General features: G+C 42.5%; 1 protein-coding gene across 2 annotated transcripts in view; it reads left to right on the top strand.

The window, feature by feature from the left end:
• The window catches only part of Ccbe1 (collagen and calcium binding EGF domains 1), a 237,050-nt gene that overhangs the window by 190,392 nt on the left and 22,119 nt on the right, over positions 1-24,539 (top strand). For both annotated transcript variants that reach the window (XM_048419307.3, XM_048419306.3), the window contains exons 3-5: positions 11,313-11,365; positions 16,759-16,893; positions 19,212-19,364. In XM_048419307.3, the coding sequence (XP_048275264.1) occupies positions 11,313-11,365; positions 16,759-16,893; positions 19,212-19,364 (341 nt within the window). The remainder of the gene's footprint in view (positions 1-11,312; positions 11,366-16,758; positions 16,894-19,211; positions 19,365-24,539) is intronic.

Consider the following 24,539-nt stretch of genomic DNA (forward strand, 5'->3'; position numbering starts at 1 on the left):
AAAGAATACCAAATAGACTGGACCAGAAAAGAAATTCCCCATGACACATAATAACCAAAACACTAAAAATACAGTACAAAGAAATACCATTAAAACCTAGAAAAAAAGACAAATACCATAAAAAGGTAGCTTATTAGAACAATATCTGATTTTCAGTGGAGCCTCTAAAAACCAGGAGGACCTGGAAATATATTCTACAAATTCTAAGAGACCAGAGGTACCAGTTCCAACTACTATACACAGCAAAACTATCATTCACAATAACAGAGAAAGCATTCCATGCTAACCCCAAACTTAATCAGTGTCTATCCACAAACCCTGCTCTACAGGAGCTCTAGAAGGAAAATTTCAGTCTGAAGAGGTTAGCACCGCCCAAGAAAACACAGGAGTAAATAATCCTAGACCAGCAAATTGAAGCAGGGGGCTCACACCAGAACTACAAAATAATGAGAATCAATAAACCCTGCTTGTTGACAATGCTAAACATCAATCATCTGCATTTCCCAATCCAAGCACACACACACACACACACACACACACACAAACAGATAGGATTTAAAAAGAGAATCCATCCTTTGCATCCAAGAAACCCACCCTAACATAAAGGATGTACATCATCTAGGGTGAGGTATGGAAAAAGATGTTTCAAGAAAATAGATGCAAGAAGTAAGCCAGTGCAGCCATTTTAATGTCTCACAAAATAGACTTCAAACCAAAACTAATCTGAAGATAAAGAAAAGGACCCTATATACTCGAAGAAAAATTTCCTCAAGAGGATATTGCAATTCTAAACATCTATGCACTAAATGCAAGGGCACCAAAGTTTGCAAAAGAAAAACTGCTACAGCTAAAATTGCATATTGATCCTGACACAGTGACAGTGGGAGATTTCAATACTCCGCTCTTGCCAATAGAAAGTTCACCCAGTCCAAACCTAAACAGGGAAATTCTGTACCTAAATGATGTCATAGATCAAATGGACCCGGCAGATATTTACAGAACATTTCCCCCAAACACACAAAAAAATATTGCCTTCTCAGTACCTCATGGAACTTTGTCATGGGCCAGAGGAGCAGGGAGTTGCAATTGAAGTTCCTGGTGTCAGCCCAGCAGAAGGGAATCCTCTGATGGACCAATCTCATTTAGGCAAGGCCACGGGAATATAGACCCTGGAATGTCTTTTGCTTCTGCTGTACCTTTACATGTTTGCTGCAGCTCTCTTTCTCTGGTATCTAGCATGGTGTGAGTGGATGTGGAGAGATCCCATTGCCTATAATGGAGTGTATTTATCTCTTGGAAACATCTTGTTCTACTGAGCATTTTTACCTGTGGATTGTCAAAAAAGATGACCCTTCCCTAAGCTGTACTGTCTAGTTTAATAATAGTAATGATAGCTCTTATAGAGTTTTGATGAATAAAAATAAATACAAGGATTTGTTTCATAGCCAAGGTCTGTGAGTCTCACCTAAGGAGCTGCATGGATTGTAACTCAAGCTAATGAAAACAATTGAGTTTCAATAGCCCAGCTAGTTTAAATTCTTTTAACCTTAATGTTGGGAGATGTGTTCACAGGTCTCAGAGTGCATCACAGCTGAAACAAAGCTTTGAAAATAACAAAGTTAGACTAAGATGTTTTTGATAAATAACTCTGAAGTGAAAAACCCAAGAAGACAATCTAAAGTTTTAGAAAGGCACACAGTTGAGTGCAGAATTTTTTAAGGTCAGGGAATAAGAACAAAGGAGCCCATTATGACTGACTGACATACTGCCTTTGTTAGATTTGGTTGATGACCAAACGTGATGATTAATTACTTATACCCATTTAAGTCCCCAATCTCCTGATATTAAAAAAATATAACAAATAGATATGCACCCTAAAAACTTAAAGTAGAGCTGACTGATTCTTTTTCATATGTATAAGTTTAGGTTGTGATTTCTTTAAGATTACTTATAAGATTACCCTTCAAGATAATAAAGTAATTGGCCCTTTCTTTGTAACTGCAAAATGCAGCCTGCTGGTGAAAGACCTGACAAGAACATCTTGCTTGCCCACACGGCTAATCTATAACAAGCTGCTTGGGTATGAATGTTTGTGGGTTCTTGGAATAATTTGTTTTTTACCTGTAATACATAAAATGTTTATCATGTGAGGGAGATGAAAGACATGATTTTACCTATAATCATTCACTTGAAAAAAAATGGAATGCAACTGTTTTGACTCTTGTACTGCCAGGAAGATTCTGTTGGGGACATAAAAGCAGTAAAACAACATGAGATAAAATAGAGAGGAGAAAAAGAGAGAGAGAATAAAGAAAAATAGGAATGAAGAAGGAAAACATCAAGAGGGTTTGTGAGTGCCCTTTTCCCTAACCCCCTCCAGAGAGAAAAGTTTAGCCTCACCGACTCAGTGCACTCCATTCAAAGTCCTGTAATGCTGGAGGCCGAACCCCAGACAGTGGTAGAACTTTCTCCAGAATTAACCACATGGACACAAAGCAAGTCTCAACTGCTACAAAAAAAAAAATTGAAACAACATGCATCCTATCTGGGCCACCACAGGTTAAAACTGAACATCAAAAGCAACAGCAGCAGAAAGTTTACAAACCCACGAAAGCTGGCAACACTCACTACTGAGTGAAAAGTGGGTCAAAGAAAGAACTAAAAGAGCTTTCTAGAACTAGATGAAAATGAAAACACAACATACCCAAGCTTATGAGACACAACAAAGACAGTTCTAAAAAATAAAATCATAGTTCTCAATGCCTACATTTAAATAAAAATGGAGAGAGCTCATATTAATAACTTAATGGCACACCTGAAAACTCCAGAACTAAAAGAAGAAATTGCACACAAAAGGAGCAGACAGCAAGAAATAATCAAGCTCAGGCTGAAATAAATAAAATAGAAACAGAAAACATACAAAGAATCAAAGAAATGAAGAGTTGGTTCTTTGAGAAAAATCAATAATATTGATGAACCCATAGCCAAATTAACTGAAAGGCAGAGAGAGAATATCCCAATTAACAAAACTAGAGATAAAAAGGGGGACATAACAGCAGAGACCAAGGAAATCTAGAGAAGCATAAGAATATACTTTAAATTGGAAACCCTAAAAGAAGTGGGTAAATATCTTGATATATATCACCTAAAAGGTTGAATCAAGATCAGATAAGCAGTTTGAACAGATTTATAACCCTTCAGAAACAATAATTAAAAGACTAAAAAAAACAAAACCCAGTAGGATTCAGCACAGAATTCTCCCAGACTTTCAAAGAGGAGTTAATGCCAGTGCTCTGAAATTTTTCCACAAAATAGAAAAAGAAGGAACATTGTTGATTCTTTTTATGAGGCTACACTTACCCTGATTACTTAACCACATAAAGACCCAACAGAGAAAGAAAATTACAGAGCAATTTTCCTTATTAACACAGATGAAAAATTCTCAATAAAATAATTACAAACTCAATCCAAGAACACATCAAAAAGATCATCTACCATGACCAAATGGACTTCATCCCAGAAATGCAGAGGTGGCTCAACGTAGGTAAATCTATTAAGGTAATTAAATATATAAGCAGACTGAGAGACAAAACCACATGATCATCTCATTAAAGGCAGAAACGGCCTTTGACAAAATGCAATATTCCTTCATGATAAAAGTCCTTGAGAGACTAGGAATACAAGGGACATACCTAGGCATAATAAAAGCAGCTTATCGCAAGCCCAGCGCCAACATCAATTCAAATGGAGAAAATCTCAAAGCATTTCCACTAAAATCAGGAACAAGACAAGGTTGTCTGTACTTATTCAATACAGGACTTGAAGTCTTTGCTACATCTATAAGACAACTGGGGGAGATCAAGGGGATACAAAAAGGAATGGAAGAAACCTAAGTATCTTTATTTGCAGATGATATGATTATATACCTAAATGGCCCTAGAAACTCCACTGGGAAGCTTCTACAGCTAATATACACTTTCAGCAAAGTAGCATGATACAAAATTAGCACAAAAAGTCGTAACTACTTTAAACAAATGACAAACTGAGAAGTCATGGAAACAATACCTTTCACAATAGCATCAACCAATAAATAAAATACCATGGGGTAACTTTAAACAGGCAAGTGAAAGACTTGTATGATACAGTCTTTAAGATATTAAGAAGGAAATGGAAGAAGATATCAGAGGATGGATCTCCCATGCTCATAGATCAGTAGAATTAGTATAGTAAAAATGATGGTTCTTCCAAGGCAATTTACAGATTCAGTGTAATCCCTATCAAAATTCTAACACAATTCTTCATAGAACTTGAGAGTGCAGTTTCCAACTTCATGTGAAAGCACATGCATACACAAAAATAAGCAAATAAACAAAACCAGAATAGCTAGAACAATTCTGAATGAGGAAAGAACGACTTTTCTCAAGTTGATCTTTGATCTCAAATTGCACTACAGAGCTATGGAAATAAAAGGAACGTGCTGCTGACATAGAAGCAGTCTGGCTGATCCACAGAATAGAATTGTAAAAACAGACAGAAGTTCACACTTTTTCCTAATTTTTTTTTTACAAAGAAGTCAGAAATACGCACTGGAAAAGGCAACATCTTCAATAAATGACGCTGAACCACCTGGATGGCTGCATGTGGAAGAATGCAAATAGATCCATACTTAACCACCCTGCACAAAACTCAGCTCTAAATGAGTCAAGGACCACAGCATAAAATCAGATCCACTGAATATGATAGAAGAGAAAGTAGGAAGTGGTCTCGAAATTATTAGCACAGGAAAGGACTTTCCCAACACTGTTTGCACAGGCACCAAGAACAACAATTCATAAATAAGACCCCATGAAGCTGAATAGCTTCTGTGCAGTGAAGGACCCCACCATTTGAACAAAGTGGCAGACTGATGAATAGGAAAAGAGTTTTACCCACTATACATCAAAGAGAGGACTATTATCTAAATATATAAAGTACCAAAAAAGCTGGACATCAAGGAAACAACAAAATTTTAAAATGGGGTACAGATCTGAACAGAGAATTTTTGAAAGAGGAAACTCAAATGGCTGAGAAGCACCTAAAGAATTATTCATCCTTAGTAATCAGAGGAATGCAGTTCAAAACGACTTTGAGATTTCATCTTACACCAGTCATAATGGCCAAGATCAACAAAGCAAAGACACCTCGTGCTGGTGAGGATGTTGTGTAAGAAGAATGATCATCCATTGCTGGTAGAAATGTAAACTTGCACAGACAGTGTGGAAATCAGTGTGATAATTCCTTAGGAAGCTGGAAACAGATCTACTTCTAGATCCAGCTGTCCTACTCACACATATACCCAAAGGATGGTTCTTTCTACCATAGAGACACTTGCTCATCCATGTTCATTACTGCTCTCTTTATTATAGCCAGAAACCGGAAACAGCCTAGATGTTCACCAAATAAATGGATGAAGAAAATGTGGGACGTTTATACAATGGAACATTATTCAGCTGTTAAAATGAATGAAATTCACAAGTAAATAGATGAATACAGAAAAAAAAATCATCCAGAGTGGGGTAACACAGACCCAGAAAGGCAAACATGGTGTGCACTCACTTCTATGTAGATGTTAGGTGTTAGGTAATTGGTAAGAAAGCTACAATCCATAAAGCAACAGGGGTTAGGTATAGAGTAAGAGACTGGGGTAAGTGGGGGGGGGTCTCCCTACAAAGAGTAAATAGTGTAGATAATTGTGAATGGAAGGGCGGAAGTTGCAATGAGATGATCAAATGGGAACAGGCAGGGAAGAGATGTCAGAGAGAAAATGCAGCTGGAGAAGAACAGCTAAAATGATGGTCCGTATTGAAAACCTAACACAGTAGAGGCTTCTTAAAATATATACATATATGAAAGAAATCTAAACGGAATAACCAAATAATTTGAGAGACAAAGCTGCAACTAGACACCTCTTGCCACCAAATGAAACCTCCAGTGTTGGGAATAGGTTCCATCTAATTGAATTATTCATCAAAGAGGCCCCATGGAAACCCCCAACCAGCCCAGGCTATTTCTTAAACTGTTGGTGGTTCTCCATGAACTGGTGGAAAGGCCCTATGTCTAAAGACAACACCTACACAATTCATTGAGTACAGAGAAGTTGGTCTGCTGCCTACTTAGAACCTTCACCCATACTGACTAGTGTTCATGGTATGGGAAGGTATGCTGCAGGCTACCACAGGAGAAGGTGAACACCATTTGCTCTAAAATGGCGACCAGTTTTGCAAAGTTGTCTAATTAACCAACCACTATCTGACTGAGGTAAGACACACTCTGTGAGACAGAATACATATCCAGTGTTGCTTGTGTGGTCAAGGATCTGAGACTAGATAGGCCAGGGACTTATGGGAAAACCAAATACTGTTCTGCTAAAGGAACATAGCAATAAAATGACTGCTAATGACATTCTGCTGTACTCATATGAGTGTCTTACTTAGCCATCATCAGAAAAACTTTCTCCTTCAGTAGATGGGAACAAATACAGAGACCTACTCTCTCACAGTGTGCAGAGAGTGAAAGACTGGGTAGAACACTCAGTCCTATTGGGATGTCTCCATCAACTCCCCTCCCACTTCAAGGCTCAGGCATTTCTGTGAAAGAAGAGATGGAAAGATGCTGGGGAAATAAAGCACAACAGGACAGACACACATATGAACTCATAGGAACTGTGGCAGCAATCACAGGGCCTGCGTGGGTCTAAGTCAGATGGGTCCCAGGGCTGAGAGGAAAAGTAGACACAAGCCCCCATTCCTAACTCAGAACATATCTCCAACTGATAAGCACTCGCAGAGGAAAAATTAGTTTTCCCTAATGAAGTCACACTTGGTATTCAAACTACATCTGAGGGCAGGCCCTGTGACCAGCAGTGGATGGCCAACACAAAACAAACTCCATGGCATTTTTGGAGGATTTTTTTAGCATTCCATTTTGCTTATGTATTATGGTTTCTGATTTTGTGTCTGTGGGGTTTTTGTTTGTGTGTACCAATGTGCATATCTCAGCATCTGTATGTATTTCTTGTGCTTTTTCCTTGTCTCTCGATTTCTCTGTTTTATTTTCCCCATTCTGGTTGGGTTTTTTTTTTTGTCTTGTTGTTGTTGTTGTTATTTAGATGCCAGTTTGTGTTCTAATGAGAGAGAAATAAAGAGTGTGAATTTGGATGGGTGGGAAAGTGGAGAGAACCTGAGAGGAGATGGAGGGGGGAAGCCACAATCAGAATATATTGTATGAAAGAAAATCTATTTCCAATTTAAGAAGTAGAAGAAAGATGAACTTCAAGGTAAGAACAACCGAGAAAAATTGTCTTTGCTGTTTGCTTATTGTATTGATTAAGCTGCAGCATAAATACTATTTGGCCCCCAAACCTAGACCTGTGCCATGATGCTGTTCACAGTCTCTGCAGTGGTCCCCTGAGGCCAATAACATGTATCCATGTTTTTCCACCGGGAAGCTGAAACCCAGCAAGTATAGGAAGCAAGCCTGAAGTTCTAGCCTTAGCTCATTAAACACCAGAGCCAGAATTGTAAAGTCAATATTCCCGGGCCCCAGACTAGTTCTGCATTGACTAAGTAAAGCCTGGCACTGAGGTCTATAAAATAGTCAAAAAACATAGATCACTTGTTAAGTATAAAATTTGTGTGTTTGGTACGTGAGTAGGGAAGTTATATGAGAGAATACCCAGGCAGATCTTGGGGAAACTACAGTAAGGGTTTACATATTTGTGTGCTGCCTCAACTGACTCTCAAGGTCCTTCTGGTCCTCTGATTCTTGGATTTTGCTAAAAGCTCTAGTCTAATATAATGACCGGCAAACAGCCTGATGGCCTTATCCTTACTTATCTTTATCTTGTAATTTCATTTTTCCCTTCCAAATGTATGAGTGTGTGTGCACACACTCCTGACTGATGAGCTATAATTCTGGCTGTATAGATTTTACTTACACTTTTATACATGCGCTAACTCCCAGTGACACCCGGGGGAGCCATCTTTAGACCGTCTTGATTAGCAGATGTTGCCCTTGCTATGTAATAACAATCTAATCACCGCTTCCCCTGGCCAAGAAATGAGAACAGCATCCTCGTTTGGAAAGCAGCTCTAACACATGAAGTGGATTAAGAAGGGCTGTCTCCCCAGAGTCCCTGTAAGAATTCTTCATATCGTAGTTTGTTTTTCTTAACGATAAAAACTGCACAGTGGTGTTTGGAGTTCATTCTAACAAGCGCCTGGCTTGCATGATAAGATTTTACTTGGGCTGCCTCAACTTTTTTACATGTAAATTATGTTGTAAGAAATCTTGGGCATGGGATGATGTGTGTCGCCCGTGTTTATTTTCCTCTACTTGAGAATATTTCATTTATTTTTTTTAAATGGCAAACTATGATGGGTGGGTACTTAACATGCAAAATAATGATATGTTCCCAAGAACCCTGGGAAATGTAGGAAGGTGGCTCACATCTGAGCACCTCTTCTCTGGAACAGAGAGTTGGACTCAATGATGCGTTTAAGAAAAACTCCAAGTGCATATTAGTTCTTAGTTAAACTGGTGTAGAAGTGGCATGTATTCATCCTGGGACTTGGCGCTTTCCTGGAGCCTTCTGAGACATACCAAATCACTTGGACAACATTTCATCTTATAAAAGTGATGTCAAACTGTCTTTCAAAGTGACAGTTTCCTTTTCTCTTAACTCCCACCAGCAAGAATGGGAGCTGTTTGCTTCTTATCCCTTGCCAGAATTTGGTGTTGCCAGTGTTCTGCTCTTTAGCCATCCTAGTAGATGCTCAGTGGAATCCCATTGTTGACAATCTACAACTCTCTTTTATAGATGGTACCGAACACCCAGTAATATGCTTATATACTCCTTGTATACATGAAGTTTCCAAAATTTGGCTCGCTTTTAAAATAAATGATTTTCCTGCTGTTAAAAAAAAAAGAGGTTATCCAAGAAAAAGCTCAGATTACAGTGTCTGTCACCCTGGTTTTTCAAGACTGGGTTTCTCTGTGGCTTTGGAGCCTGTCCTGGAACTAGCTCTTATAGACCAGGCTGGCCGCAAACTCACAGAGGTCCACCTGCCTCTGCCTCCCGAGTGCTGGGATTAAAGGTGTGCACCACCACCACCCAGTTCTTTCTCCTTTTGAGACAGGGTCTCATATAGTTCAGCCTTACCTGGAACTCACTATGTAGCAGAGGATAACCATGAGCTTTTGATTCCCTTGCCTCTGCCTCCTGAGTGCTGGGAAGGGAAATGGTGGGAGCAGGAGACAGTGAGGCAGAGAGGGTGTTGATCTCTACTAGAGACGGCCGCTTTCGCTGTATCATGGAAAATGAGGAGCTTGGTAATGATGCAGATGCACTCAGTGCCCTTCCATTCCTCTAATTATCATAGTAACGGCATCCAAATACATCATAGGCCTTGTGAGACAATGTTACTGTTTTTACTTTATAGAAGTAAACACTGAAAGCCTTTTAAGGATGTCTAGGTAGCTACAATTTAGGATACTATGATTCCTCCCTGTGGGTTTAAGTTTCCTTCTGATTTGATTCCCCATTAGCCTGAGGTCACAGTATACCTCACAGAGCAGCATAGCTGGGGACTAATTCTTCGTTTTATCTGAAATATCTTGATTTCTTCCTTCTTTGTGTTTTGTTTTTGTTTTGTTTTGTTTTTCAAGACAAGGTTTCTCTGTAGCTTTGGAGCCTGTCCTGCAACTAGCTCTTGTAGACCAGGCTGGCCTCAAACTCACAGAGATCCTCCTGCCTCTGCCTTCTGAGTGCTGGAATTAAAGACTTGCGCCACCACTGCCCAGCTGAGATCTTCATTCCTGAAGGAGATTTTCATTGGATTTAGGACTCTTGGTTGACAGAAATGTTTTCTCAGCACTTAAAAGATGCCATACAACTGTCTCCTGGATTACCCATAACTTACTTTTCTAGTTAAAAACTTGTAGTCCTTAAAACTGTACGTGTGCACGTATATGCATATTCTGAGCTTTTATGGCACTTGATAAACTTCTTTAATCAGTAAATTTGTTTCACTAAATTTTAAGGATTTTCAACAGTTTTTTTCAAATCTGTTTTTCCACTTAACTCACTACTTCCACTTTGGTAGTACATTAGACCTCTAATGCTGGCCACATGTCCCTAGATCTGAATCTCCATTCATTTTTCAAATATTTGTTTTTCTTCTACAGGTTGGATAATTACTGTTTATAAGTTTACTAATTCACTATTTTTTTTAAAAGACAGTGTCTCACTTTGTAGCCCAGGTTGGCCTTGAACTCATACAAGATCCAACTTCCTGAGCCTCCCAAGTCCTAGAGTTATGAGTGTGTACCATCATGCCCCATTGGTTAATTAAGTGTTCTTGCCTATGTCATCTCTCCATTTTGCTGTTAAATACATATGGCAGAAATTGTTTGGGATTTTGTGGGTTTCTTTTTTAATGCTTAGATAAGTTTTATAGTTTTAGAATTTTCATTTTTTATAATTTTTCTCTTATTATTATTTGAGAAGGGGAAGAGGGAAGGTGCATAGCACATCACACATGCAGAGGTCAAAGGACAACTTTCAGGAGTCATTTCTCTTCTTTACAGGGGAATTCAGGAATTGAACTCAGGCCATCAGGCTGCGTGCCAAATACTTTAACCCAGTGAGCCATCAGGCTAGCCTTAGAACTTCCGATCATAAGAGTTTTCTGTTTCTTTGGTGAAATTTTTTATTTTTTAATTGGTTACCAGCGTATTTTCCTTTGTGTCTTTGAGCCATATATAAGGAAGCTACTTTGGCATCGGATTGTTCTGACAGCAGGGGGTGGAGTCCCTGATGGTCTCTTCAGGGGGTCACATTTGTACAAGCGTCTCCTAGCAGCACTGTGGTCTGTGCTCTCTCAGAACGGGGCGCTCCCCTTGATTAGATGTACAGGGGAAATGGGGGTGTGGTAGGTGGTAGCCCAGGACTTCATCTCCTCCTGTCTGTGGTCCTTCATTTGTACACTAAAACTATATTGTTCTCCAGAGGCAATTAACCTACTTCATAGGACCCAGAAGATTGGTTTCATGTATTAGGTGGTAGATGCTGTTGTTTGGAAGATATGTGGTCATTTGATTTTAATATTTTTCTTTTTAACCTCAGATTGCATCAAAAATGTATCAAAAATACTCCATCTCTACTCTTCTCTGGGGTTTTTTGAATACATTATGTTACACAGTATCAGTAACTCTAAATAACCTTATTTTCAACCCAACATTACATCTAAGATGCGCTTTTGTTTGTCTCCTAGGAAAAAATGCTGCAAAGGATATAAATTTGTTCTTGGACAGTGTATTCCAGAAGGTATGTAATTTAATAGATGATTTCACCCTCCCTTTTCATGACTAACGATTAGAGGCTACAGTGTTTGGGTGCACATGGAATGTGTGTTAGCTGTACATACATTGTGTGTCTAGTTATGGAAGTCATCATAATTCCCTTTTTTAATGATCGGACTCTATGGGGTGTGCTCTGTGAGAATCACCAGCATGCTCAGATTTTAGGTCCGTGCTTAGCAAACTGGCATCGCATGCACTGGTTGTAACACGATCCACTTCATGAACTCTTTACCTGCTCTCCAGCAGGAAACTTCAAGCTCCTTTAGAGGACTTTTAGCAATACTAACCAAATACACAGTCCTTCCTTAAAATTAGAAAGGTTTCAGGCTTGGCCTGATGTTCCTCTAGGCATATGATTCAGAGTAAAGAGACAGCAGGTAGATTACACTAGACAAGATGAACAGATTTTAATTATATTTTAATGTGCTACTTAATAGGATCTTGGGTAAATTACATTTTAAGCCTTTCTCTTTTGTTCATTATACCAAGTTAAATGAATGTTTAAAAAATATTGCTAGATATAATTATACATGTGGCATTTAAGCTCACTATAAAAACACTGTGTGATGAGTATGTATTTTTGTCACCAGTATTTTATAAGAGAGAAGACAGAAACTTAAAGACCCCAAGTTAAAGCTGGGGATAGTGGTTCACGCTTGTAATCCCAGCCCCAGAAAGGCTGGGACGGAAATTCACCCCAAACTACAGCCAATCTGGGCTACATAGCAAGACAACAAAATCCCTCTACATTCATTAGTCCAATAAAAAAAATCCCTAGGATTGCCCTGAGAATCAAGTTGAGTATCAAGCATCAAGTGGAGAATCAAGCACCATGCTGAGCAGGTGGGGAATATGGCTGCTCAATTAAGAAGGAAGAACATGTGAATCAAAGAGAAGAGCCTTGTGGGTATTGATGAGACAAACTAGACCTTGTTGAGGGTCGAGAAAGACTTGCCATTGACAATGTCACTTGAAAGCTATATAGAACAGTGGTTCTCAACCTTCCTAATGATATGGCCCTTGAAGATGGCTTCTCATGTTGTAGAGACCCCCAGCCATAAAATTATTTTTGTTGCTACTTCATAACTGAAATTTTGCTACTGTTATGAATCATAATGTAAATATCTGATATGTCCAAAGGTCTTAGGCAATCCCTGTGGAAGGGCTGTTCCACCCCCAAAGGTTGAGAACCACTGCTCTCAACTCTCAATCCTACAGCACTGAGGGCAAATATGGAGTAGCTGGCTGGATTTCATTGGAGGTGAAAACTTGTGTGGAGATAAGAAGTGTACTATTACACAGAACAATGAAAAAGAGTTTAGGCTTTCAAATTCTTTGAACTCATAAATGACTGAGAAGTTTGGAAAAGTCTCAACAGCTATAATGTCAGATCTCAAACTCAAGACCAAGCCATGGTTTAAAGGTGACGAATGCAGGCTGAGCACTTCTCGTCCGAAATGCTCAGTGCCAGAAATACTTCATGTGTCAGAGTTTTTGGATAGGGAAATATTTACACAGACCTTACTGTTTGAACATCCCTAATCTGGACATCTGAAAGGCTCCAAAATCCAAAAACATCACGGAACTCAGAATGTTTGAAGTTTTAAGATTAGAGATTCGTTACGTTATGTAGAAAGCCTGGCTTAGTTGAGCAAGGACGGAGCCACACGATGCTCACCTTTGCAAGGGTGGCTGGCAGCATTATATCCAGTGGATTTAAATGTGAAGAATCTTGGTTAAGATGCTGTTTACACAAGAGTGTCTGAGTCTGGATTAGAATAATGCCAAGAGAAACAGAACCGAGACGAGAGAAAGTAGATACAATTTAAAGATAGAAGCTGCATGACCGGAAGTGGGTTGGCTCTAGAAAACAAACATCAAAGGGAGAGGACTGAATAAATTCATTTACCTTTGCTCCCTTCAGAAGCCTACAAAGTGGAAAAGACATAAATCCACAAGATCCAAAGGAAAGAAAGAGGAGATATCATCAACAAAATGTTGGAAGCTAGAGATCAGCCCTGGGGGTGGGAAGAATCTTAGCAGAATAAAGAGAATGAAGTCATAGCCACCACCAGGAAAAGCCAGGGACAACTGACCTCATAGTAAAACAGACAGGCAGGAGCGCTAGATATTAATAAAGGTGAAAGTGGTAGCAAAAGTAGAAGGGGCTGGGAAATGGCTCAGTAAAGTTCTTGTGGTACAAGCATGAGAACCTGGGTTCAGATTCCCAATGCCTACATTAAAATGCCAGGTGGCATAATGTCTGTGACCCCAATGTTTACAAGGACAGAGGTAAGTGGGGTCTGGGGACTCACTGGCCAGCAAGCCTGCCAGATTTGGGAGCCTCCAAGTTCAGCAATAGACCCTCTCTTAATAAACAAGGTGGAGTGTGACCAAGAAAGACACCCAATAGTGACCACGGACCTCCACACACATGTGTATGCCAACCAACAAAAACCAACAAAACCAACAAGAAGCAAAACCAGAAAGAAAAGAACTGGCGAAAAGCCAAAGAGATTGCCCTCCTAAATCTTGTTCTGTCTCAGACAGAATACTGACCCTTGCCGTGACACAAAGCTGGAAGATGACACTAAGGTAATTTCCCAAGAACTAGACCAAAAATAGCAAAGGAATGAAACCCAGGAAGGAACCTGAAAACTGTTAGACATCCACCCATGTACCTCATGATGCCGCCCAGAACAATCAACAATGATGGTGGGAAGCATCAAAGACGCAGTCCAGAAACTTCTCCAGACCTGGAGGAATCCATTTGCATTGGGCTGTGTAAGCAAGCCTGTAGGGCATCTTCTTTTATTATTTTATTTTATTCTAGTTTTTTGAGACAGGTTTTCTCTGTGTAGCTTTGGAACCTGTCCTGACACTCGCTCTGTAGACCAGGCTGGCCTCGAACTCACAGAGATTTGCCTGCCCCTGCCCCCTGTGTGCTGGGATTAAAGGCGTGCACCACCCTTTAAGGAAATGCCCGGCTGCATTTCCTTAATTAGTTATTGACGTGTTTCTCAGGGATGCTTACCACCCTGGGCTGGTGGTCCTGGTTTCTATAAAAGGCAGGCTGAGTCAGCCATATGGAACAAGCCAGTAAGCAACACACCTTCATGGCCTCTGCATCAGTTTCTGCCTCCAAATTCCTGCCCTGTTTGAGTTCTGGTCTTGACATCCTTTGATGATGAACTGTGATGTGGAAGGATAAGCCAAATAAACCCTTCCTTCCCCAAGTTGCTTTTGGTCATGGTATTTCATCACAGCAATAGAAACCATGACTAGAACAGTACCTCTGGATGGACCCCAGACCTCAGAGGCACTAGATGTACTAGACAGTCAGAATTGTTGTTCTGAACTCAGAGAACACAACCCATAGATCTGGAACCCAAACATTGGGGTGTGTCTGGTGCTAGCATATCTCAAATAGAGTATAACGAGGTTGATTCTGCAAGTGGCAGGAAAATGATACAGCAGCCTTTCTTACCGCTGTTGAGACACTATGTTAATGTGTGGAGGCACAGATGAGACTCCCAGGAAAAGAAGTCCAGACAGCAAACAGGCATGCACAGCCCTCCTTCCTCTTGCAACTCCCTATCTTTGTGTTTCTATGTCCATCTTCATCATGTTCCTCCCCCTTCCCCAGCACCTCTTCCTGACAGCACCTAGTAGGCCAGTGACTACCAAAATAAAAATGGTCGAAGACCCAAGTCGTAAAGCAGTCCACGGAAAAGGAAGAGGCACAGATTTGAACTCATTTGCAACTCCCAAACATACACCAGGGTTATCTTCATTTGGGGGAGGCAAAAAGTGGGCGTTCCCAAAAAGATACATAGTCAGAGTTCATGTCTAAGCTCAGTAGAGAACAGCTTTCATATTGTCAATTTGTTGTAAACACCGAAATCCTATTCAACTAAAATTCCAAAGAAATCACTGACTCAATGGAAAAATTTAGAAGGGCGTTCAAGGCGTGCGAGGAGGTGATGAAGACTCTTGCATGATTGGAAATGAGCAGAGAGTGCTGAAAATAAAGACATGATGTGAGCAGGCCATTGTGAGATGCAGAAGTGAATAATATGAGAAACACAGCCCACCAGATGTGCCGGAAGTGATACCCCAGGGAAGCGGGGACAGAAGGGGACACTGGGCCGATGGCTTCTCAAAGCGGCCTCGCCATGGTTGATCCAAGTTCTTTAGGCAGGCACTCTGCTTTCTTCTTCTCTCTGGTTGCTGCCCAGTTGTGGTGACCACTGGGAGGAAAGGGTTGCTCACCAGCCATACTGAGATCCTGCTCTCCAGCCCAAAGAACCTAGAATTTCATTCAGAAAAATCCTATATAACCAAAAACCACTTGCAAGGCTGATCAGAACCGGTGCAGGCAGAACAGACCTGGACTCACGTTTGTAGGAAGGAGGGCTTAGTAAGGGCAATTTTAGGTCATCCTGAGACTGACATGATCCTTGTCATGCTAACCCAGGCTGCACTGGGAGCTGACACAGCCTGCACTAGGAGCTGACAGCCCACCTGTTTGACTTCATATATACCAGAGCAGAGCAGAACCAGGCGCTCTCTGTGTCCAAGGAGACTGCATCTGTCGGCACCCAAGGAGAGCGGCTGTGATTAATGAGATGTTGAGTCTGGTCTGGAAGCAAATGCTGAGCCAGAGCTTCAGACTTTGAGCCAAAGGCCCTTCAAGAGGTGCATTAAACACCAGTTCATCAGAGCCCAGGGGAGCATATGCCCTAATTCTTTGGGTAATAACAACTCTGCTCTCGTTTACACAAGCTTCAAACTGATAAGACATTGGTAGCCATTCAAATGTGCGTAAGTCCTCTTCCACGGGACTGACCTTCCTGTTAGTACACCTGTGACACTTGCTCTTGCAAGCACTGGCTCTGAGAAGTCCCCACAACCCCAAAGTGTCCCTGCTCCTTCTCAGAGCCTGCCTGACCCCAAGGTCTTCCTCTCATAGTGTGACAGTCAACTCTCACCCGCTCTGGCCTGTCCTCACATTCTGCTGGAAGGAATACACTCTCTGTGTCATTTGGAGGGAAAGACAGCACAGATCCCAGGGATGCCGTGCAGCCTGGCTGCCTAAACATCTTTGTGTTCTGGATGATGAGGAGACCTAGGGAAGAAAATCCAAGTGATATTTCTTTTAACCACGGAGATCCTTGCATTAAGTCATTCGCTGTGGTACTCTCGGAAACTTTGAAAGAGTTGACAGCTCTTGAAAGGTAGCCAGCCACACTTCACATTTAACCCTTAGCAAAGAGCAGCCTCCCAAGTCTGTTCCAGGCTAGGGCTGGCACACCCAGCTCCTGTTGAGGATGATGTGAGAGCACTCTTCTCTTTCAGACTATGACATCTGTGCCCAGGCTCCCTGTGAACAGCAGTGCACGGATAACTTCGGCCGAGTGCTCTGCACGTGTTACCCGGGATACCGATACGACCGCGAGAGACACCAAAAGCGGGAGAAGCCGTACTGCCTGGGTGCGTAGGAAAATGCATTTCTAGCTCCTGGGGACATGCTGTGTTCAGATACCTCTGCCCTTTGTTGGATTTGCTGCAGCAGCAGGGCCAGGTCGGAGGAGCTGCTGCAAGCTCTGATTCCTCCCCTGAAGTCTTTGGACTCGTGGGATGGAGTAGTGTTTGATTTGAGCCTGGGAACCTTAGCTTTCATCATGTTCAGCAAAACAAATAAGGTAAAGAGATGGCTTTCAGGAGCTGTAATTAGTCTGAGCCTAACTGAGAGGAGAAATACGAGCTAGGGAAAAGGGAGAGTGTCCTATGTAAGCTAGCATGATGTCTTAACAGCACAGAGGGTCAGGAGCCAGGTGTGGTGACCCACACCTTTAATTCTAACATTCAGGAGGCAGAGGCAGGAAGATCTTTCTGAGTTCAAGGCCAGCCTGGTCTACATATTTAGTTCCAGGACAGCTAGGTTTACATAGAGAGCTCCTGTCTCAAGAAAAGAAAAATCAGGCCTGCAGGCATACATGCAGACAGAATACTGAGACTACTGTACACAAATCTTCAAAAAAAAAAAAGAAAGAAAGAAAAGAAAAATCAGAAATGCAAAAACACGGAACAAAATGAGGCTTGGCAGCCCGAGAGTACAAGGAGGATGACAGAATTATTGTCATGTCGAGCCGGGGGGTGGGGGGTGGGGGGTGGGAAACAGTTTGAAAAAGCTGAGACCAACTGCCTGTACTACAATTAAGCAAACAGCCCACACATCCTCAGTGGCCACCAGTCTGTTTCTTTGTTTCTGTTGGCCATGGGTTTCCTACAGTGCCATTCTAAGAAGACTCACTGTCTCCAGAGATTGTCTATTTCAAAGTGTGATCATTTGGTGACTAACCTGGGGGTCCTGACCTCATCTCCAGGGCGAATGAGACATAGCTCTGAGCAGTAGACCCAGGAATGTAACGTTTCACAAACGTCACTAAGTAATTGACAGGTTTTCAAGAATTGGAAGATGAACTGAGATGGTCATAGACTCAAGTGGGAATTAAAGCTGTCTTGATAAACAGTCATTCCCCTCTGCCCACCAGGGCTCCGGGGAGAAACTTTGGGGCAAAGTTCTAGCCATAGGCCTTCTACAGCCTCCCAACAGTATCTGGAAACAGTACCACACACTAGCAAAGTAAACAGAGCAGGAGCCCATGACATCACCTACACAGAGCAGGGGATGTTACAGAAGGCTCAGCGCCACACATGGAGGCTAAAATTTCAGTGTCCTATAGCCGCTTCAACCTTCTGTTTTCTTTTGGTGACCAGAGGAGTTTGGGTTCAATGAAGGATGCCCCTAAAGCACAACAGCTTCATACTTAGCATTAGGACAGGGACGCCTCTAAGTAGGCTTCAGTTGGGACCCTCAGCCTCTGGATGACAGTGTGCGCTGCCAGGGGAACACCCACATCGCCATCCTCTCCCTGGCACTGTCAGAGATAGACCTTTGGCAGCTTGCCCAGGGAGCACTTGGAAAGCTGCCGATCTCCTGGATCCCGGAGCTGGGCTCTGCCTGCCACATGTGTAGAATCTGAGGTGGTGTCCTTTTTCCTATCCGCTACTCCAGATGTCTTCGTTCCGTGAACAGGAAATGGAATATAGCCTTCCCCTTTTTCCCGTGGCGAGAGACAGTTTTGTTTCCACTCTGTGCCACAGAGACTGAGACAGCGCTGTCCACAGTCCATGCTGACTCGCTTGTGGTCCCTCGTTTGATAATCTCACGGCTCATTTCCACAGCTCACCCGGGGGTCAGCGTGGGTCAGGATGGAACAGGGACCGCCTGGGGAAACCTATCTCCATGAGGCCCATCCTACTATTTACTTTTGTTAGAAGTAGCGCTTTCCAGTTACTGCCGTGTCTCTTAACTGGGAAGAGACCTTTCCGAAGTGACCTTTGGGTCACCATCGTGCTGTTTGAAACCTCCCATTATAAAGGGGGATGAAACCTCAGCACACCAAGCTACCTGCAGAAGTCAGCTGTGTTGCTGGTCACCCTGTTTTCTCTTCCATGGAGCCCTGGGGAGTGCTTAGGACTGGCCTCATTGTCATGCCCTACACCGGTAAGTGAGCCTCTGAGGCACCAACCCCCATGACAGACACCACCTCTCTAGGTCTCTAATGGCAGACACATGGCCCAAAGTTAAGGTTTCGCGTACAGCCTGTGTTCCTGGCACTTCACTTTATTCCACACTTCTCTGGTTCAGGTCTAGAAGTTTCTCTCACTTAGGTCACCAGAGGGGGCAGCCGTGTTGCTATGTTGCTGTGTTGACATAGTTCTATGTATTTGATTCAAACCAGATATTGACGAATGTGCCAGCAGCAACACCACTCTGTGTGCGCACATCTGTATCAACACCATGGGCAGCTACCACTGTGAGTGCCGGGAGGGCTACGTCCTTGAGGACGATGGGAGGACCTGCACCAGGGGAGACAAATACCCCAACGACACTGGTGAGCAAGAGAAGCATGATATCCTTGATTGTGTGTGCATTTCTATTAGATCTTATATAGAGTGTCAGTTTAAGAATTACATAGACATAGCAATGAAATTATCTTATATAATTTTATATTCTATAAATGCAGCTTATATGTATAATGTATATTGCATATTTATATGTAAAATATTATACCATGCTATATCTTATGGTATGTATGCATGATATATAATAGTACATACATATTATATAAAATGCGATTAGGTATAATCTACAGTCCATATTATATAATTATACTATATATAGGACATGTTACTTTTAGTGTTGTATATATATTATTTATCCCATTTTATATATTTTTATGTAGTATAGATTATACATGACATGGAAATTATAGGCACCTGGGAGCCCAACCACTCCTCTGGTGACTCTGTGCAGGATGGGACACTTACACGTGGCACCTAGGTGAGAACCAAAGATGAAAGTCATCCGAAGGCGAGCTGGCAGGAGCAGGGTCTGTAGTGAGTGTGGCATCCTGAGCGCTGCTGGAGGAAGGGGGCATGTCTGCAGGGAAACCAGTAGCACTTGGCTGTGTGTTTCCAGGAACCTAGAACAAACAAGGAGGAGGCCAGACATAGTATTTTCTCAAAGAAAGTTTGTTGAAATGTGTGTTTGAATAATTGCCACTCACGGTCGCAGTCTGTTTCAACACAACCCGAAATGCAGTCCGTGTTGTGTGCCCATCTGTGAACTCGCTGCTTGGTTCAGGATCAGATAAAGACAGAAATTGGAGTGCGAGCGAATTTTTGCACCAGTTTGACAGAGGACATTTATTTAAATTCCAAATTTCATGCTTGCATTTCACATATAATCTTTTAAGCAACTCATTTTGTATGAGCCCACAGTCAGTTACCCAATTCCTACCATCTGGAGCTTCAGCGTGGAGCTGGGAGGCTGCCGGACATGAACACGGCAGCCAGATTCAGCCAAGATGACTGGTCACCAGAGCATGGGATCAGCCTGCGTGCTAGGGTAGTTCCTCTGAAGGAAAAAAGAATGAGGTAAAAGAGGAAGAAGGGGAAAGAGAAGAAAGAAAAGAGCTCCCATATTGGTGGGCAAATGCTTATAACATTCACGTGCAAAGGACCTCTGATCTCTCCGCCAAGTGCCAAGCTAGTCAATAAAATTTAGAATTTTAACCTGTGGGGACTAATGTCAGTCACCTTCCAGCTGGAATGAACTTAGAGGCAGAATAGTCTTCCCTACCAGTGTTGGCCATACAAGTTCCCTAGAGAGAAATCCTTAGCCGTTGAGAGGCCCAGACGCCGAGTTTGTACCATCAGGAGCATGCACTTTGCATGTGCTCCAGCAATCACGTGAACTCACGGTTAAGAGAGGGTAGGGGGCTGAGCCATGACTGGGAAGGGAGGAGGATCCTAGGGCAAATCACGTGTATCAAGATGTGCCGGGAGTTGAGAAAACCAGAAACATCTGGGCACTCACGTGATGGAGCCTAAGCTTCAAAAGGGGCTGGGAGGCAGCAGACAGCTGGCCACCAGCTGCCCCGCGAGGAACAACTACAAAGGCAGATTCTGAAGGGCAGCTAGGTTGAGTCATGGAGAAACCTCCATGTGCAAAAAGTCAATGCAAAATAGCGACTTGGAGTCAGCTCGGGACAGGGCATTTACAGACCCCGTGTATGAACTAGAGGGGGCTAAGCATGGGACACCTTTGAGACTCTGAAGCATACGGAGCTCACCCAACCAGAGGGCACTGCAGATCAAAGGGCAGCAATCTTTGAGGGGACAAAGTTTAATTAGGAAAATAATTTACAGACCATTTTTTAATTCAAAATTAAAATCATTGCTGTCTGCCCCCATGGGCAGGGAGATATGGCATATCTCTTTCTTGAAATGAAGGCGCTCATTGACAGCGGGTGCCACCTTTTAGCCATCAATTCATTCACATGTGGGACTGTGGGGGAATGTCACAAGGAAGCTGCTTTCTAAGTTGTCACTGTAGACTTGGATTCCCAGCTGCCTGTACACAGTTGGCTGTGAGTTGCCTGAGTTGATAAAGAGAACATTTTTTTTTTTTTAACGTGAGCAGGAGGGAGCCTGGAGAAGCCCTAAATAGAGCAAAACCATCAGGACAGCAGATGTGTTACTGAGTGCCAGGGCAGAAATTCATGCTGAGAAGGAGGGTATTCAGATACCCATAACACGAGCTGACCAGTCCCACAAGAATGACCTTCAGGGACAGAGACACTAACAACAAGGAGAGAGACAAATTGGAAGTCCTAGAGGCTTATGTAAGATTTGATGCACTGAGTTCATTTGTCCCCGGTCTTCAGAAATCTTCACCCACCCCGAAAGTAATTCCTGGCTTCTCCACACACCTTTCTCTTTTGTCCTCAGGACAGGAGATCGCCTGTGATCTCTCAGCTCAGTAATAGAATCTACCTCCACTAGAAGCACTCACCTGTGCCTACCTTCAGCAAGGTGGGCTTAGCAAAGGCGAGGGAAGGGAAGGCTGAGAAACTTCATCACATATTTTGCTTTTTTCTTTTCCTTTTTCTTTTCTTCAGCTCTTTGAGAATTTTATACAGTTTCAAATACTTTGAAACTTGGCCAGGTGTGGTTTTTGATCACCATCTGTAGCAAACAGAAACTTCTCTGAGGAGAGCTGAGAGATGCCCTAGTCTATGGGCCTAAAAGAAAGGCATTAGGGGTCTGTTTAATACTACGTCCGTGTAGCAGAGTATTGGAAGCACATTCTCTCCTAGGGCCTATGCTGTGGGTTTTTGGTCTGATAATAGTACTATAGGTTTCATCTTGTGATGCAAGCCTTAAGTCCATTCGGAAGGTGGCTGTGTCACTCTCTGGCTCACGCTTAGTTAAGCCCAGGTTCACCTGTCTAGGGATATAGCATTGCCCACAGTGGACTGGGCCGTCCTCCATCAATTAATAATCAATACTATCCCACACAAACATGCCAACAAGCCAATCTGAACTGGGCAATTCATCAGTCAAGACTTTTGTCTCAGATGAGTCTAGGCTGTGTCAAGTTGGCAAAGCTAACTGGGACCCTTGAATTTCACATAATTATTTATACAACCTTATAAACATCTAACTGGAGAGGTGGCTCAGTGGGTAAAGTGTGTGTTGTACAAGCATGAGGACTCCCGTTCAGATGCTCAGCACCACATAAAAGCAAGATGCAGCATCCCACGTCTCTAACCTCAGAGCTAGGGGGCTTGGAGACAAGCAGATCCTGGGGACATGTCAACCAAGCAGTCTAAGCAAAATCACAAGATCAAATTTGAAGTTCATGAGAGACCTTGTCACAAAAAATAAGGTTTAGGGCCTGGAGAGGTAATTCAGCAGTTATGGTCTGGTTTTAGGGCTCAGCATCCACATCAGGCCTCTTAGAACTATGTGTAACTCCAGTTCTAGGTGATCTAGTGCCATCTTCGGCCTCCTCGGGCACCTGCATGTACATGGTGCACATACATATGCACCATCACACACATAAATGTCTGGATGTTTTAAGTAAATAAGTTGGAAAGCACTAGAAGAAGAGACCAGATGCACACTCACACCTCATACACACATACACGTGAAAAATACCAATTCATAAAAGGGGTACTAATATTTTAGTTTCTGTTTATCGTACGTGTATGGGTGTTTTGCCTGCGTGTATGTCTGTGTACCACATGTATGCAGAGCCCAAGGAGGCCAAGGACAGGGTACTGGATCCCCTGGGACTGGAGTTAGATATGGTTATGAGCGACCATGTAGGTCCTGGGAATTGAACACAGTTCCTCTGAATAGTGGCCAGTGTCCTTAACGAATGAGCCATCTTTAGAAACCCAATTATTATTTTTTTAAGATCTCGTAGGTGATGATGTCCTAAAAATCACAGATTGGAAACTACCTTATGTCACAAATCTGAGCTCTGGAGCTAAACTTGATGGGACATCTGGTCGATTCTCTAGCCGACAGTGGCTGAAGTGCAGAGGGTAGAGACGAAGATTCACTGTGCAGGGCCTGGCGCAGAACAGGAAACAGGGCAGACCTCTTTCATTGTGCCATACTCGGAGATTCCTGGTTCCTCTAACAGTGGCCAAATGGGAAATGCCCTTGTCTTTTGCTGGAGCAAACCATCGGGTGATTTTATCATTAAGCCTTACTGAGACACAAAGTGTAAAACAATTGAATCGCGTTGTAAGTTTTCTCCCATTTCCCCCTGCCTCTTCTTCCACCACCCTCCACACACGGCAATTTCACCTGTTTTGAAAGAAATAAGACACGCTAATAAAATGCCACCATCAGCTCTTTCACACCACCCAAAAGTGTGAGCCTTATCATTTCAAAATAGTCACTCCTAATTTTCAATTTACAGTCTCCACTGCACTAAACACCTGTCCGCAGAGGGTGTTGGTCTGGTTTTATATTTGACAAAGGAGCATCATTACACTGGTGATCAGGGAAATCTGGGGTAGAAATTGAGAGGAATCATTCATACAGATCTGAGAAAGGACAAGGTCTTTGTGCACCCAGACGTTCCCTGTCCTAATTCAATTGCTTGACCTCTGAGCCACCACTGCCTCGGGTATTTTTCTCCAGTGCCTCTCGTGACTCTGGGGACAGAGAGAAGAAAAGGGGAAGGAAAGGGCCCTGAAGTCATTTGTCTGACAACCATGATGCCACAGGAAGTTCCTCACCTAGGAAATTAGAGCAGGTGACCCAAGCTGGGTTAGTGCTCACTGACTGTGTGCTTTGAGACTGGTCTCTGGCCCCGTTTTACTTAGTCTCTGGGGGCACTGTTGATCTCCAGCTCCAGGGTCCCTTTGCCCTTGGAAAACGTTTCAAAATTTGCTGGGATACAATATAACAATGCAAGTGTTCCCTGCGTTTTTATCTCCTTGTCCTCTATCCCTGCAAGAACTCCAACTTGAAAACACGCCCAGCTTTAACACCTTCCGTGTAGGGGAGGTTCCTTTCAGTATCTCAAGGTTGAGTGGTTTCACATCCGAACAAGCAGCTCAGTTGTAAGCCATGCTCATGGCAAAACGAGCCTTCTGGATATGAGGCCGCTAAGTATTTCCAGCTGCTTTGGATAAATTGGGCAGCCCAGTATTTCACCGTCATATATATATATATATATATATATATATATATATATATAT

This window comes from Myodes glareolus, chromosome 13, assembly GCF_982192425.1.
Source record: "Myodes glareolus chromosome 13, mMyoGla1.1, whole genome shotgun sequence".
In the NCBI taxonomy this organism is placed as follows: domain Eukaryota; kingdom Metazoa; phylum Chordata; class Mammalia; order Rodentia; family Cricetidae; genus Myodes; species Myodes glareolus.